Consider the following 17582-nt stretch of genomic DNA (forward strand, 5'->3'; position numbering starts at 1 on the left):
CATGCACGGCGGCGCGAGGACAGGCGATGGGTGGGGACGAGGGAGTGGATGGGAGGGGGGAGGGGGAGTGGAGGTGGATGGGAAACGGGAGGAGATGGAGGTGGAAGGGGAGGTCAGCGCGCACGGCGGCGTCACCGGGATCCGCCATTGATGGGGTGGAAGGGGAGGGAGATCGGAGGGGAAGACGAGGTGGCCCCCGCCTCTGGCCGCCACCCGCCTCTCCGCCACGACCCTTCCTCACCACCGCCTCTGACCACCGTGCGCCTCTTCGCCACGGCCCTCACCGTGCACGCCGACCTCCCCTTCCACCTCCATCTCCACGCTGCTTCTGCCACTGTCCCGTAGCGCTCACCGCCAGCCGGAGCCACCCAGCTCAGGCCTCCACCTCCGCGTCTCGTGCCGCAGCCCACCTCCTGCCCCTGCGCGCCGCCTCGTGAGAGCGAGAGAGAGTGTGAAGAGAGAGAGAGGAAGAGGGGAAAATGATGTATGACATGTGGGTCCCACCATTTTTTAAAAAAAATGTTGATGGGATTGTCATGCGTACACCACGTAGGACAAAACCGCTCTGGAATGGGTTGAGGGTGTTAATTCGTCCGGTATTAAAGGTTTAGGGTAAGCAATGTCTGGCGGGTTCAGAGGGGTAATTCGATCGACCGCGATAGTTCAGGGATAATTCATCTTTTTTTCCAACTAGAGATTGTCCTACAAGACATGCCTATAGACTTTTGCACAGGCTCTTCTGATATCTTCCAAGTACTTCATCCGTTTTATATTATAAGACTTTCTAGCATTGCCCATATTCATATATATGTTAATGAATATTTCATATTATAAGAATTTCTAGCATTGCCCACATTCATATACTTCCTCCGTTTCACAATGTAAGTCATTCTAGCATTTCCCACATTCATATTGATGTTAATGAATCTAGACATATATATCTATCTAGATTCATTAACATCAATATGTATATAGAAAATGCTAGAATGACTTACATTGTGAAACGGAGGAAGTATATGTTAATGAATCTAGACATATATGTGTCTAGATTCAATAATATCTATATAAATATGAGCAATGTTTGAAAGTCTTATAATATAAAAAGAAGGGAGCATAATTCTTGAAAGAAAGCAACATGTTGAATCATTCTACACTTACTTAGCGCTCCTTTGCTTCTACCCAACTTTCCAATTCTCCCACTATATTCTTACTTAATTAGACTTTTCGCAATTCTTAATATGCAAAACAGGGACAAGTATGGTGTGGAATGAAAATAAGGCAACGTAGAAATTCAAGGTGATTGCCCCAGATAAAATTAATATATATGTGGCTGAGATGAAATGGGTCTAATCTAGGTGTGAACATGTTCAGAGTCTGGTTCTTCACGTGCATGTCTCGTTCTTTTAGGGCTGTCAAATTTATTTTTAAGCATACTTGTATATAGTTACTATTTCATCCACCAATATGGGGCTACTATTTCGACGTAACCAACTGGAATGTGCAGACAGAGATTTCATAGCTAAGCAAGTCCACGTAGATCGAAAGCATAAGCATATTTTTAGCTGAAAACCTTCAGGAGCTCTGCGTTAACTTTTGACTATGGTGGTGTTTAAATCTCCCAAAAATGGAGATGAGATAAAAATTAAGTGTTTCACGTAAAATGATGTGGTAATAATGTGTCTTTTAAAAAAAAGTGATAATAATGTGTGATTAATTGAGTTTTAATTTTTATAAACTTGAAAAATAATCTTATATTTTAAAATAACTTTCATATAGAAAGTTTTCACACAAAACATACCGTTTAGCAATTTAAAAAACGTACCATTTTTATCTAAAAGTTTATACAGTTTTTTTGAGAAAAGAACAGGACATAGATGCACGGCTCCACGCCGCCCGCAGCATGGCTTAAACAAAACAACGTTAAACACATGTTGGTCACTATTAACCAAATCTTCCTATCTAGCTTATTTTAGGTTATTATATCTACACATATCATAAATTAAAGCAACTGAAATGTACTGGAGTAGAAAGAGATTAGAAGCGGCCCTGTTTGGATCAGGGACTAAAACCCCTATCACATCGAATGTTTAAATACTAATTAGAAATATTAAACGTATACTAATGACAAAACCCATTCCATAACTTTAGACTAATTCGTTCGACGAATCTAAATTAATACTCCCTCCGGTTCCATATTAATTGACGTTTTGGACAAGGCTGAGGTCAAACTTTTATAACTTTGACCATTAATAACTTTAAAAATATTTAGTTTAAAGGAACTAGAACAACATATATAGATTTGTCTTTTAAAGTACTATAATAAAAGTAAACATGTATTTATTTATTATATATATTATAATAGAAAAATAAGGTCAAAGATATATCTTGTAGACCGTGTCATTGTCCAAAACGTCAATTAAAATGAAACCGGAGGGAGTATATGATTAGGCTATGTGATGCTAGAGTAAACATGTGCTAATTATGAATTAATTAGGCTTAAAAATTTATCTCACGAATTAGCTCTCATTTATGAAATTAATTTTATAATTAGTCTATGTTTAATACTCTAAATTAGCGTACACGTATCCGATGTGATATGAGTATCCGATGTGATAGGAATAAAGTTTAGTCATGGATCCGAACACCACCGCGTAGCTGAGTCAGTCCACATAAATCGAAATTAAAGCATGCACCTCTCGACCAGCTGGAATGACAGGAGAAACTTTTTTAGCCTAAAACATTTAGAAGCTCTGCATTAACTTTTGAATTAGGACTTCGAGGGAATGACTACGGCCGGCCGTGTTAGACCAGGTATATGCCCTGGTGTTCACGGTAAGATGACCTCGCAAGTCGCAATCATTTCTACCAACACGTTCTTCGGCACTCGGCAGTGACGACTACAGTTGACAAGTACTACGTGACAGTTTCCTCTCCGACAAGCTAGCGATCTGAACGAAGGACAACCCACAAATTATGGAAGTGGTGTAAATCTTGATCAACTCTGAATTTATATTGCAATCTAGTTCTGCGGTCTGCACTTCTCTATACAGTACTATTGTGAATACTTTTGCATTGGCGTGAATTCTCGATCTTTTTTCCCCGGCCTGTTAGAGTTTCTGGGCCTCAAGAAGCCCAACCACGCGCAACGGGAGCCCTCAACTCTTGACCTCAAGTCCAACATCGTCCGGGGGCAGCACATCCATTCCCTCGGCCTCGTAGCGGCAGCGCCGCTCGTCGCCTTCCCCCTCACCGCCAGCGCGCCGCAGTTCGAGAAAATAGACATTTAGCCACTTTCAAAAAGCGGTTTCGCTGGAATGCCATTCTGAAAATGCGTTTCGCTAAAATGCCAATACGAAGCGTGTACTCACCGCCACTTTGCCATTTTTACCATTTTGTGTATTTTCAATTGTATTTTCGGCTTGATGGTACCAAATTGCCCCTTGCTAGCTAGCTGAAAGGGATCGATCCAGTTCATGGGAGAAAGAGGACGAGCGTGGCGAGGTGGTCCATGACGGCGGCAGCGGCGGGCTTTGTCGCCCGCGTGTAGAGGAAGGTCCAGGGCTCCGGCGACTGGGATGACATGCTCGCCGCTGCACCCGTTGCTCCGCGGAGAGGTGGCGCGGTACGGCGAGCTCGTCGGTGCATGCTACGCGGCATTGGAGGACCCTTCGTCGCCGAGGTACATGAACTGCAAGTACGGCAAGCTCCGGATGCTGGAGGACGCCGGTGCCGGGTACGAGGTGACGAGGTACATCTACTCGTCGCCGGACGCCGCTGTGCCGGGCATGGAGGTGTCGACCAGCGGCCGCGCCAGCTGGGCCGGGTACGTCGCTGTGTCCACCGACGAGACGACGCGGCGGCTCGGGCGGTGCGACGTGCTTGTCTCATTCCGTGGCACCGTCACCCCCGCCGAGTGGATGGCCAACCACAGGAGCTCCCTCGTGCTGGCGCGCCTCGCCCCACGCCGCGGCGACGGCGGCGGCGGCTACGTGAAGGTCGAGTCGGGGTTGCTCAACATCTACACCTCCGCCGACGAGACATGCCGCTTCGGCTGCACCGACAGCTGCCGCAACCAGCTCCTTCGCGAGGTGTCCCGACTCGTCGCCTCCCGCTCCGGTGGTGAGGACGTGAGCGTCACGCTCGCCAACCACAGCATGGGCGGCGCGCTTGCGCTGCTCCTGGCATACGACCTCGCCGTCGCCAGCGTCTCGGCGGCGACGCCGCCGCCGCCCGGTCACCGTCTTCTCCTACGGCGGGCCGAGGATGGGCAACGCGGCGTTCAAGGCGCGGTGCAACGAGCTCGGCGTGAAGGTCCTCCGCATGGCAAAGGGGAAGGCGGCGGCTGTGGAGGAGGAGGTGAACGGGTTTTTTGTGGAGGAGGAGGGGACGGCGGTGTCGGACGTGTCGTTGATCGGGGTGGCATCGTCGGACAGCTCGACGGGAGAACTCGTCGTTGGAGAAGGAGGGGCATTCTCGTCTCTTCAAGCCGCTTTGCAGAGAAAATAATATCCAAAATAGTAAAAATGGAGAAAATGGCAAAGTGGCTGTGATGGCGCGCTCTATATTTGCATTTTAGCGAAACACGTTTTCGGAATAGCATTTCAGCGAAACCATGTTTTCAAAGTGGCAAAATGTCCATTTTCTCCTGCAGTTCGCCGCAAGCAGCTAGCCACAGCCTCGGGAGGGAGTGGGGGGGGGGGGGGGGAAGGGGGGCGGCGCCGTCCACTTCAGCTTCCAGCACCTCCTCATGGCAGAGGCACCGGTAGAAGGCCATGCCGACACGCCACTGTAGCTCAAGGCCGATTAATTTCCTGTTCGAAATTGGTACGCTCCCTTGTCAAACTGCAATATTATTATTGATCGATGCAATGGCTGCTTTTGTGTGCGTATATAACAAGCTCTGGTTCGAAACACACTCTGAAGTAGGAGTAGTCATTAGTAAAATTATATTTTGCGACTGGAGGCACGCTGAGGAGATGCCCTAAGAGTGATTAAATTGGGGTTGCTAGCTTAATTAATTAGAGGATATTTGCTGGATTTGTCACCGTATAGGGTCACTATGCTCGTCTTGTTAAGCTATTACGAGCAGATTCGTAAATATAGTCCCGCAGACTGCAGTTCCCCATGAAAACATTGGGAACTCATGATTTCAACATTTTCTGAGTGAAAATTGGGCTCTTGTCATTAAAAGAAACATCTAAAATAACAAATTAATTTCATTAAATCTAGCATTGAGTATATTTTGATAATATGTTTCTTTTGTATTGAAAATACTACAATATTTTTCTACTATAAACTTAATCAAACTTAAATAAGTTTGACTAGAAAAAAGTCAAACAACTTATAATATAAAACGGATGGAGTATATTGCAACTATTAAGAATGTGGTACTACTATATATTATCCTTGCAAAATCTACGTCCGTTGCAGAGGCCAATTAACTCGCCGATTCTTTCCACAAATCCAGTATCAGCTGGAAAGAAAGAGTGGCAAGGTGCAAATTGTTACCAACCCTGTCAAGACCAGGCCGAAGAGCTCAAGATAGCGACGGCCCAACACTCGTATAATTGGGCCGGACTGGGTTGCGTAAGAGAGTGGCTAGCCTGTGTATATAAAGGCCTAACCTTATGGGAATCGGTATCGAAAAACATTGTACTGAAACCTCTCTATAATTCAAATCCCATCATCCTCCTCCTAATCCTTTGTTCTTTCTATCCTGAACTCTTCCATTCTTCCTGTCTCCCTCTCTCGCTCTTGCTCACCAACTGTTCGACAGAAATCCCAGGAAGAGTTCGTAACAAATTTGGTATCAGAGCAGTCGAATCTGGATTATCTAGAGAAGCCACGGTATCATTCGCGAGCGCAACTCAAGGCGAACGAGATGGAGCAGCAACTTGGCGAGCTGATGACTACGATGACTTCAATTCAGAAGCAGAACGAGGCTATCATGATTTCGGTGGAATCCATCGAGGAAATCAAGCCGATGGTTGTGGAGCTAGCGGGATGGAAGCCGACGGTAGAGAAGGTGGTGGCGGAATTGCGGGACGAGGTGGGCGACATCCGCGCTCAGCTCGAGAAGATGGTGAAGCAGCCCGCGCCGTCCCCAAATCAAGTCAAGTCGGAGTCCGTCAAGCCGGATCCCGTCAAGCCGGAGGAAATGGCTCCACGTCTTCCGACGCCGCCTGGGGCAAAGCGGCTGCCGAAGAGGACGGTGGAAAACCGACCTTCCACGTCGGCGTTCGGCAAAGGAGCGCCTAGGCAATTTTGCCACCACGAGGCTTCGAATCACCGGGGGAAGGCTGTGTGGGGAAACAACTCCCCACGAACTCCCCCGGTCAAGGGTGCGTATAACTCTACTTCCCCTTTCCATTCAGTTCCTGAGTCGAGTGGGGGATGCCGTGGGTTTAGTTTTGGGGGTCAAATTTCTGCATCTAGAGTAGAGTGCCCAGAGTTTGCAGGGGAAAATCCTAAGGCCTGGAAACTGAAGTGTGAGACTTATTTTGGGCTGTGTGGAACTCCTTCTGATCACTGGATTGGTGTGGCGATACTCCAGTTCTCGGGTACTGCATTGACTTGGTTGCAGTCGACCCGAGCTCATGAAGTTAGTGGGAGTTGGGAGGAATTCGCTGCCTGGGTGTGTGGGAAATTTGGTAGAGAGGAGTTCCAAAGTTTGATTCGACAGTTCAATAGGTTAAGGCAAACTAGCACTGTGTGGGCATATGCAGAAAAGTTCAACGAGTTGATGCATGGGTTACATGCGCATCATCCCTCGTGGAATTCGGTTTTCTTTGTTACTCAGTTCATGGATGGGTTGAAGGCAGAAGTGAGATCTGCTGTTGTTTTACATTGCCCAACCGATTTGGATACTGCCGTGGAATTAGCTTGTTTGCAAGAGGAAGTACTGGAACAGAATCGCAAGGAGGGGCGTCGCTTTGAGCCGACTGGGGGAGCCCGAGGACCCTTGCACACTGGTGTTGGACCTTTTGTGCCAAAGGGAGATGATAAGCTAACTACTGAAGTTTCTGCTACTGATAAAGTTGCAGCTCTCAGGGCTTTCCATCGAGCGAAGGGGCTTTGTCACACTTGCGGGGAAAAGTGGAGTCGTGATCATCGTTGTGGCCCTACTGTGCAGCTGCATGTGATTGAAGAAGTGCTACAGCTTTTTTCTGATGAGGTTCCTGAGGAAGTGGAGTCATCTACTAGCCCCCTGCTGAATCAGATGATGGTGAGTTATTGGCCATTTCTCGAGAAGCTGTACTTGGTATTGAGTCTTCTCGTATGGTGCGTTTGTAAGGATTGATCCAACGACATGAGGTCTTGATGTTGGTTAATTCAGGAAGCTCTCACAGCTTTATCAGTGAGAAGTTAGCTAATAAACTGCAGGGTGTGCGCAGCTCGCTGACTCCTCTGAAGGTGAAAATCGCGGATGGTGGTATCTTGCAATGTTGTCAGGAGTTTCCTAATTGTCATTGGTGGGTACAAGGGGAGTCCTTCAGCACTAATCTTAAGGTGTTACCGTTGGGCTGTTATGAGGTCATTCTGGGCATGGATTGGTTAGAGAAACACAGTCCAATGCAAATTGATTGGAAGCTTAAGACCATACAATTTGTGTTGGACAGCAGGCAGGTTCTGTTACAGGGTGTGGTGCCGGATGTTAGCTGTTGCCCGGTTATTTCGGCTGATCAACTTAAGGGTCTCTTCCATCATAATGCAGTCCTACACACAGTTGAACTTTGTGCCAGTGAAGCTGTTGCAATCAGTCTTGTTCTGCCAAGAGAAGTGGAGGGATTGCTTCAGGAATTTGCCAAGGTTTTTGATGAACCCTCTGGCTTGCCACCACCAAGAGCTTTTGACCACTCTATTCCCTTGCTGCCTGGAGCCCAACCAGTAAATTTGAGACCGTATCGTTACAGTCCGGCACAAAAGGATGAGATTGAACGACAGGTTGCTGACATGCTCAAACAAGGAGTGATACAACGCAGTGCCAGTCCTTTCTCCTCTCCCGTGTTGCTTGTGCAGAAGAAGGATGGTACTTGGCGATTTTGCATTGATTATAGACATCTTAATGCTATCACTGTTAAGAATCGGTACCCTCTGCCTATTATAGATGAGTTACTTGATGAGTTGGCACGAGCTTGTTGGTTTACGAGTTTGGATTTGCGAGCCGGTTATCACCAGATTCGTATGAAGCCAGAAGACGAACATAAAACCGCTTTCAAGACACATAATGGCCATTACGAGTTCCGGGTTATGTCTTACGGATTGACCGGCGCACCAGCAACGTTTCAAGGTATAATGAATACAATCTTTGAGCCATTCTTGCGTAAAGGTGTGTTAGTCTTCATTGATGACATTTTGATCTATACTCGGACTTTGGAGGAACATGTGCGCTTGTTAAGGGCTGTATTTGATATTCTCTCTGCCAATCAGTTGCAAGTTAAGAGATCTAAGTGTGTGTTTGCTCGGTCATCTCTCACTTATTTGGGACATGTCATCAGTGCTGAAGGGGTGTCAACCGATGCTAAGAACATTCAGGCAGTACTGCAGTGGCCGGTGCCTTCTAATGTCAAGGAGGTCAGAGGATTTCTTGGGTTAGCGGGGTATTACCGCAAATTTGTTCGCCATTTTGGGATTCTGAGTCGCCCCCTGACTAATTTTCTCAAGAAGAATGTTATTTTCCATTGGACTGCTGAAACTCAAGCTTCTTTTGATGCCCTAAAGACTGCCTTGACTTCAGCTCCAGTTCTCGCATTGCCGGATTTCTCAAAGACATTTGAAATTGAGACAGATGCTTCAGCTGTGGGTGTTGGTGCTGTACTTATGCAGGAGGGACATCCTTTGGCATTTTTAAGCAAAGCGCTTGGTCCTCGCAATCGTGGCTTGTCGACTTATGAGAAGGAATGCTTGGCGATTCTCCTAGCAATTGATCATTGGCGCTCGTATCTGCAGGGTGCTGAGTTTGTGATTCGAACTGATCAACGTAGTCTCATTCATCTCGGAGATCAAAAATTAGCCACACCTTGGCAGCAAAAAGCCTTAACCAAGTTGATGGGACTGCAGTATCGTTTGGTTTACAAGAAAGGTAGTGAGAACAGCGCCGCTGATGCGTTGTCCCGACGAGTGGCCGATGATTCAACAGAAGTATTGTCTCTTTCAGTTTGTATTCCAGCTTGGCTTGAGGAAGTTCAAAAGGGGTATGATCAAGATCCTCATTCTTCTCAGCTGGTGGCTCAACTGACACTCAAATCTGACGCATTACCTCATTTTTCCTTGGAATCTGGTATTTTGCGCTATAAGGGGTGAGTTTGGATTGGTGCTAACCCGCACGTGCAGTCTCAAATCTTACAATCTTTACATGTTGGGGCAGTGGGTGGACATTCAGGGGTACAGGTTACCTACTCCCGTGTCAAGCGTTTGTTTGCTTGGACAGGGCTCAGGAAAGCAGTAAAGACATATGTGGCCAATTGCACTGTTTGTCAACAAGCGAAAACAGAACGGGTTCGCTACCCTGGCCTTTTGCAGTCGCTTCCTGTTCCGGATCATGCATGGCAAATGGTATCCTTGGATTTTATTGAAGGTCTGCCGACTTCCTCGGGTTTTGATTGCATTATGGTGGTCGTTGATAAGTTCTCTAAATATGCCCATTTTGTGCCTTTAGCTCATCCATTCTCAGCTTTTGATGTGGCACAAGCTTATCTCTCTAACATTTATAAGCTCCATGGACTGCCTCAGTCTTTGATCTCAGATCATGACCGGATCTTTACAAGCACTCTATGGACCACTTTGTTTAAATTGGCAGACACTCAGCTGTGTATGAGTACGGCCTATCATCCTCAGACTGACGGGCAGACTGTACGCGTCAATCAGTGTTTGGAAACATTCTTGCGGTGCTTTGTGCATGCTTGCCCTAAGAAATGGTCTCAATGGTTGGCTCTTGCGGAATTTTGGTATAACACCTCTCTGCACTCAGCTTTGGGAACTTCTCCTTTTGAGGTATTGTATGGCCATCCTCCTCGGCACTTTGGTATTGTTGATATCGCAGCCTGTGCAGTGCCGGATTTGCAAGAATGGTTGAAGGAATGCACTGTTATTACTTCGTTGTTGCATCAACATCTCCACCGCGCTCGCCAGCGCATGAAACATCAAGCAGACAAGAAGCGTTTGGAGCGGCAGTTTGCTGTCGGAGACTGGGTGTTTATGAAAGTGCAACCTCATGCGCAATCCTCGGTGGCGGTGCGAGTTAATCAGAAGTTGGCCTTTCGATTTTTTGGTCCCTTTCAGGTGACTGCTCGGGTGGGGGCGGTGGCTTATCGGTTGGCGCTGCCTGCTTCTTCTATGATTCACCCGGTGGTGCATGTGTCCCAACTTCGGAAGGCATCGGAACCAGCTTCTTCTACGGTAGCTACCCTACCTCCAGCGGTGGAAGAAGCAGATCCTGTTCCAGTGCGAGTGCTAGCACGCAGACTGATACGTCGGGGATCAGCGGCTGTTGATCAAGTCAAGGTTTGCTGGTCGGGCTGTCCAACATCGGAGGCAACCTGGGAAGATCTGGAGCGGCTCAAGGAGCGTTACCCTGCTGCTCCGGCTTGGGGACAAGCCGGATGTGAAGGAGGGGAGGATGTTACCAACCCTGTCAAGACCAGGCCGAAGAGCTCAAGACAGCGACAGCCCAACACTCGTATAATTGGGCCAGACTGGGTTGCGTAAGAGAGTGGCTAGCATGTGTATATAAAGGCCTAGCCTTATGGGAATCGGTATCGAAAAACATTGTACTGAAACCTCTCTATAATTCAAATCCCATCCTCCTCCTAATCCTTTGTTCTTTATGTCCTGAACTCTTCTATTCTTCCTGTCTCCCTCTCTCGCTCTTGCTCACCAATTGTTCGACAGAAATCCCAGGAAGAGTTCGTAACACAAATCCTAATCACGATACACTAGCGTTATACAATTACCACAATCTCCTACTAATTCATACAGATGAACAAAAGAAGGCCGACGCCGTTTGCCAAACTAGAATTACTTTAGTACGATAAAGCCACATACGCTTTTGTATACTCTTGCTTTTGTATACTCTTTGCTCCCGTAATTTTGACAAATTGACCCGTCTATAAAACTTATTTCCAAAATAAGCCGCGTCAAAAACTAATTTCAAAACTAGGCCGACCTCAGCGTTAACCCCAATGGTGCTGAGATAAAACGTACCAGCGCCACCCTAAGAGCAAGTACAATAATAGGCTATAAGTCAGCTGCAAACATATTTTAAGGAAATAAATGATGAGAGAGAAGAGCAGCGGGCTACAGATTTGTAGCCAGCTGTAGCACGGACTTCAATACACAATGTGTGTATGACAGGTGGGACCAGGTATTAATAGTATAATATATAACTATTATACGAATGAGCTATTAGATTGGCTATAGATGAATTGAAGCTAGTAGTTGGCTATACTATTAAACTTGCTCTAATTGGCACTAATATCACGTTCAACGTGGCACGGATTAGCCACAAAAGAGGAGCTCAGCGTCATGTGTGCTGGCGCTGATATTTACATGGTTTAAAAGAATGTGTGCTGGAAGTGTCATAACGCAGAAGCTAGCTCAGTGGTCAGGCCCCTCTACTCCAGCCCACAGGTTCACAGTTCGAACCGGGAAAGCCGGTTTTCAGGTTTTTTCTTACTTCCTCTTTGAATCTTGTTCTATTGAAATTTTTTTTCCAAACAATCACATATTTTGTTTGTAGATTTATTTTTATGTTACTTTTTAAGGGGATTATTTATTTTATTTTATGTTCAATCTGGAATAAATAAATTTGAAAACATTAATTAAAATGTTAAATACTTAGCTCAATTATTATAATTTTGTATTTTTAATTTTATGTTGTATGATTTAGGTTCTCAGTTCTTACCAAGAAACGAACCCTGGAACTCTGGCTTGCAGCCACACTGACCAACCGCTGAGCTAGATTTAACTTGTGTCAGTTATTGCCCACACTAATTTTAAACCTTCTAAGAGGTCAGCGCTAACTCATTTGGCGCTTAGCCCGTGGCTAATATGTTCCACGTCGGATATGACCTTAGCGCCAACAATGCTGGCGCTTGGACGTTTTAGCTTAGCTCAGCGCCAACCCTAATGGCGCTAAGGTCACGGCCTAGTATTGAAATTAATTTTTGACCCGACTTATTTTGAAACTAAGTTTTATAGAAGGGTCAATTTGTCAAAATTACGGCTCTTTGCTCTCTCTACTTACAGTCAGAAGTTCTGCCCTACAAGTTGATTAGCACTGTGTTTCTTATATGCAGGAGCAAGCCAACATTGGTCCTCTAATTTATGAGATGGCGGTGGCGCAGGCAGCATGAGCAAATAGCGACACGAAAATAACGGACACAATCACGACAAAGTGGCACAACTGCAAAGCCGAACAGAGGGAAAATGGAAAAAGAAAGAGAGAAAGAATACAAAGCCCATGAGCCCAAATAGCGTAGAGTGCTGCGGACGGCGGAGTGCGGAGAGCGGAGAGCCCTTGCGCCTCCACCACCGCGCCTCTTGCTCGGCCGTCAACTGGTGGCCGCGGTGTCGAGGTGCGGGGGGCGAAAGGGAGGCCTGGTCCGCCTCGGCGGTCGGGCTCCTCCTCTTCCCCGGCGCGATCAGAAGGCCGGTGCCTCCCCCAAGCGCGGAGGCCAGCAGGCCGCCACTCTGGTTGTCTCGTCTGTTCGAACCGAAATTGGTGCGCTCCCTTGTCAAACGGCAATCTCCATTGTTTTGCTTGGTGTGTTAGTGGTTGTGTGCATAATCTAGGTTTGAATTCTTTTTTTAAGTCTAATTGTACTGGTATGGTTAACTCCATAGTCAAATTATCACCATTGGTAAACTAAACTGTCTTTTGCAAAGCTAGAGAATTTGGAGCCAAAGACAATAGCATTTTTGTTTGCAGCATAGGTACTTACTACTACTTGTGGTCCGGTTTGCTATTGGGATAGAGATGGTGATGGGGTGTGGAGTGTGGACTGATTCTAACCCTTCACTTTTTTCCCTTATTCCTCAATCAAACCATAAATTAGATTTCCTCTATATATATCCCAATTCCTATGACCTTATCCCACCAAATCCAAACAATTTTACAGTTCCCATTATGAATGCAGGGTTTTTGGACAAGTGATGAAATAAAAAATTTCAACCGTGCCATTTATACTTTGTGTAAAGGCATTCGGAACGTTCTCTGAGTTCCAAGTTCTGACTTCCGACAAGCTCTATAATACTCCGTATTAACGATGTCACTGCTATGTGGAAAAAAAGATCCAGCATACTACAAACTGAGTTATTAGTCAGATACCTATTGGTGACCCTTACTGAGCAAGACATTGGCAATGGAGTAATAAAATTATTACTGAACTTGTTCACTTTGCCACCGTAGCTTAAATACAATATTACAATACCATGTCATTCCTTACAAGGATATTGATCACAAATAATTATAGTAGAATACAACTGTCATTCTATCAACTCACATGGGCTACACATACATGCTGCAAGTATACAGGAAGTGAAACATGCAAAAACTCTTCTCTGGACTGAACTACGTAACATAACACTTCGTAGAAAATATGTGATAACTCAACACTCCATGTTACATATATAGCTAGCGTGGCAAACTGACTGAGGATGATAATTCTTGCTCCAAACTGTAGCAACTGGAGATCCCTTCATATGATAAATCACCTGCACTGGTATAGTTGTTCTGTGCTTGGGATTTACCAGTATCTGGGCTTAAAAGGTGCTGAATCTCTCCACCAATTCCTGGGACGGGGAGAAATTGGAATTTTCTTAGCCTCTTAGTTCTCAGGAATTGCAGCCTCATCTCTACTTCTTTCATAGTAGGTCTATCTCCTCCTCTGAGTTTTAAACATGCCTCTGTAAGTGAGGCAATATCATCAATGTCTTCCCTGTGAGCCTCTTCAAGAACGTGAGAATCTATTATTTCGATAAGAGATCCCTCACGGAGTCTGTCAACGAAATAATGAGACAAACTTTGTTTTGTGCCTACATCATTGATGAAAATCGGTTTCTTTCTTGTCAAAAGTTCCACCAGAATCACTCCAAAACTATATACATCACTCTTTTCAGTTAGTTGTCCAGTGTGATAATACTCTGGGTCTAAATAACCAAATGTACCTTGGACAATAGTCACCACATGAGTCTCATCGAGTGAAACAGATCTTGAAGCACCAAAGTCAGAGACCTTTGTAGTAAAGTTGCCATCCAAGAGTATATTGGAAGATTTCACATCTCGATGGAAAATAGGTATTGCAGCAGCCGAATGCAGATAAGCAAGTGCCCCTGCTGCTTCTGAAGCAATCCTAATTCGATCATCCCATGACAATGAGGATTTAACACTAACATCAGTATGAAGACGATCGTGCAATGTACCATTTGGTATGAACTCATATACCAGTAAGGGCACCTCAGATTCGAGACAGCAACCAAAAAGCTTCACCACATTGCGATGGATAATTTGAGATAAAATAGCAACCTCATTGATAAACTGATCTATCTCAGTTTGTTCCACAATTTTTGATTTTTTAATGGCCACCACACTCTGGTCAGATAGAATCCCTTTATAAACTGTGCCATGTCCTCCACGACCAAGAACACGAGTAGCATCAAAGTTGTTGGTTGCCTCTTCTAGTTCCTCCAAGGAAAATATCCTTGTTTTATTAGTGGCGCTTTCATCTGAGATTAGTTGTTCCAAGAGTAGGCCCTGATTTTTCTTGAAGTATGCTCTTCTAATTCTCTTTTGGATGCTTTTCTTCCACTTATTGGCTAGAATAATCGCACCTAATGCAATAATTATGGAACCAATGCCACAACTAATACCAGTTGTAATACCTACAGCCATTCATTATTTTTGTGCCGTGAAGCCACTTTGCATTATCTTAATGCAATAAGATTGACTAATCTGTCAGCTATGACTTACCTATAATAAGATTGTGTTGCTTAGCTGATGCAACACACTGTCTTGTAATTGGATTAAACTCCTTTCTGCGGGGGCAACTAGTGCATGTAAAATTTCCAGGAAGATTTTGACATGTCCCGTTGCAATAGTTTGGCAGTAAGCATTCATCAATATCTGCAATTAACGCTTCAGTTTTTTTTTTGTTTATATTGGTACAATATAAATGCACAGGCACTACTACCTGCTTAAAGGGGAAATGCCGTGGTTAAACTATCCACATAAAATTTCTATAAAATTATTAAACATTTGCAAATTGGTGGGAATGAAGAGGAACAAACCTTCACATCCATCTTGGATATATGGATTCCCTCGAAAACCGGGAAGGCACTTGCAACGATATCCCATGAATATGTTCCCATGGGTGACGTTTAGGCAATTGCTGTGGATACTGCGGCATGCATATGTAGCATCTTTTTTTACTGCGGCATCACACGTTAAATTGGCTACTGCCCACTTTATTTCTGCACCACCATACACCTGGGATATTATGTCCTCTCCCCCATATTCTGTGTCGTTCAACAAGTTGCTAACCACCATTGTCCCCTCTTCAATTGACACATCAGTCACATTATAACGTGCGTCCCGTGGGTTGAAAAGTGTGATGTTACCTGTTGTACAATTAAGTTGGAACCTTTCACTTGCGAAACAACCTTCTTCAAGACCAAAAGGGAAGGGAATTGCCATGTTTCCGCATGATCTCCGACAGTGTTCTTTCCGCTTGGGGTTGTAATCTGCTCCACAGAGAGAGAAAAATGAACGAAAAACCGATACGGAAGACTTTTGTTTGCGCCTTAGAAAGAGAGAAGGAATGAAAATTCGATATGCAAATAAAGCTCTCTATATGTGTGTGCCTTAGTAGTATTTAAGTGGAGAAAGGTAGAGAGGAATCACCTCGGATGATGCATCCTTCCAAAAGGTAAGGACTTTGTTCTGCATAATAATAATAAAGATCATAATTGGCGCACTCACAGGTGTAACCTCCAGATGACATATTTAGGCAGTTGCTGCCGGTGCTACAAGCATAACTCGTATTTTTCATTCGAGCAATTTCACAACTTGGTTGGTCCATGATTGCAAACTGAACTAATGCTTCCTGGATATTGCTTGTGTTCGTCCAACTCAAGAAAAGATCAGTCGCATTATCTACATAATAGTCATTGTATGACATAAAAGCCATAACACCATGGCGCAGCTGCAGCTGATATGATTGTGCTGCAGTAGCATCAACTTGGACTAGTGTTGACCGAAATCCCCGCAGATCCCTTGATAACTTGATGGAGCAACATCCTTTCCCGTTACAAGGCCCTTCTGTTGGTACCTTTTCACCATCGCATCTACTCACGCAGTAACCAACAGCGTCTCTCGTACCATACTCGAACAAGGTGACATCAATATTACAACCAATAATGTAGAAGGTGTTACGCTGAGAAATAGTAACTCCCTTCCTGGGAGACACCCAGGATATGTTGTAGGTATCAGTACCTGGCTTCATTGTAATGTTGAAGTGCATGGGTGCCCAAAGATCATCGTCACCTACATATAAGATCTGGGTGGTGCCATCTTTCATATAGAGCTTAGGAGTTTTGGTGCTGGTGTTGCACTTAAGCTCGAAGCCTTCCCGGAAGCAGCCCGGCCCAATCCCAAAGGGATAGGCGATGTCGTCAACATCCCCGCAGCTAGAGGGGCAGTGAGCGAGGGAATCATTAGAAGGGATAGACAAGAGCCCTCCGCCATCTCCATAGACTGCAGCTAATGCTCGAGGCGTAGTAGCAGCCGAGCACACTAGCACTAAGGAAATGGCACAAGCTGCCACAAAGCTCGACCTCATCTTTGCGCCAGCCGAGACTTGCCTTTGTGGTGCAGGCCGGTGCCTGTTAACTACACGGTCAATTTATATTCAGACGCACCATCTCTTTGTGCTCGTCCGTGGACTTCGTAAGTAAACGCGAGATTGACATCAACTCCCACAAGCGGTCGGTTGATTAGTGCTCGATCGGCAGCAAACAATTTTCTTGCAATTTACCAAGTCTGTGTATTTGTTGACGCTGTATCGACGAAGTCCAGGGGCACTACTCCCATCAGATATCACGTCGTTGCTGGGGCCAACGACTCACCCAACTGTCGGTCTCTGCTCGACTCACCCAACGACTCACCCTATTCATCCGATTTTTTCCACGCGTTCAGTAGCTATCTACCGGCTGGAAAGACTGGTACTGCCCGAATGCTATTTTGATCATAATACACAAACGTGATACAGATGCTATTGCTACCATCTTGCTTCATATTAGATGATGAAAATAATGGCCGGCGTTGCGAAACTGACTGTACTACAACTACAAGACACGCACATAGACTTGTGGTTGTGGGAGGTTGTTCTGCTATCGTACAGGTTAGAATTCTTGAAAGAACGTAACATGTCAAGTCGTTCAAAACTGCAGTTAGCACTCCGTTGCTTCTACCCAACTTGCCAATTCGCCCACTATATTCTTACTTAAACTATTCGAAATTCTTAATATGCAAAACAAGGACAAGTAATGGGGTGGAGTATATCCACAGATAAAGAAATATATATGTG

At 45.3% G+C, this 17582-nt stretch overlaps 1 protein-coding gene, 1 long non-coding RNA gene and 1 pseudogene across 3 annotated transcripts; 2 read left to right on the forward strand and 1 right to left on the reverse strand.

The window, feature by feature from the left end:
- The first annotated feature begins 150 nt into the window (after nt 1–150).
- Nucleotides 151–4674, forward strand: LOC107278084 (phospholipase A1 EG1, chloroplastic/mitochondrial-like; annotated as a pseudogene).
- Nucleotides 4675–12485: 7811 nt separating this feature from the next.
- LOC136355058 (uncharacterized) lies at nt 12486–13398 on the forward strand. Its single transcript, XR_010739107.1, has 2 exons — nt 12486–12721; nt 13137–13398. It is a non-coding gene; the product is annotated as an uncharacterized lncRNA (long non-coding RNA).
- On the reverse strand, nt 13357–16871 carry LOC9267263 (wall-associated receptor kinase 5). 2 transcript variants are annotated; one of them, XM_015767671.3, is made up of 4 exons: nt 15899–16871; nt 15286–15738; nt 14969–15121; nt 13357–14880 (listed from the first exon to the last, which is right to left on the reverse strand). In XM_015767671.3, exons 1-4 carry the CDS (start codon nt 16833–16835, stop codon nt 13634–13636), a joined length of 2790 nt encoding a protein of 929 aa, XP_015623157.1. In that variant the 5' UTR covers nt 16836–16871; the 3' UTR covers nt 13357–13633. The 2 variants fall into 2 exon arrangements, with proteins under 2 accessions (XP_015623157.1, XP_015623158.1); XM_015767672.3 differs by having other exon boundaries at nt 14823–15121.
- Between the last annotated feature and the right edge of the window lie 711 nt (nt 16872–17582).

Source organism: Oryza sativa, chromosome 2 (genome assembly GCF_034140825.1).
Source record: "Oryza sativa Japonica Group chromosome 2, ASM3414082v1".
In the NCBI taxonomy this organism is placed as follows: Eukaryota; Viridiplantae; Streptophyta; class Magnoliopsida; order Poales; family Poaceae; genus Oryza; species Oryza sativa.

Excerpts from the sequence above, each read along its gene's own strand:
- LOC9267263 (XM_015767671.3), bottom strand. The coding sequence starts at position 16,835 with ATGAGGTCGAGCTTTGTGGCAGCTTGTGCCATTTCCTTAGTGCTAGTG. Across the intron at positions 15,739-15,898 it reads GGAAGGATGCATCATCCGAG|ATTACAACCCCAAGCGGAAA; the intron begins GTGATTCCTCTC and ends TCTGTGGAGCAG. Across the intron at positions 14,881-14,968 it reads GCAACACAATCTTATTATAG|GTATTACAACTGGTATTAGT; the intron begins GTAAGTCATAGC and ends GAATGGCTGTAG.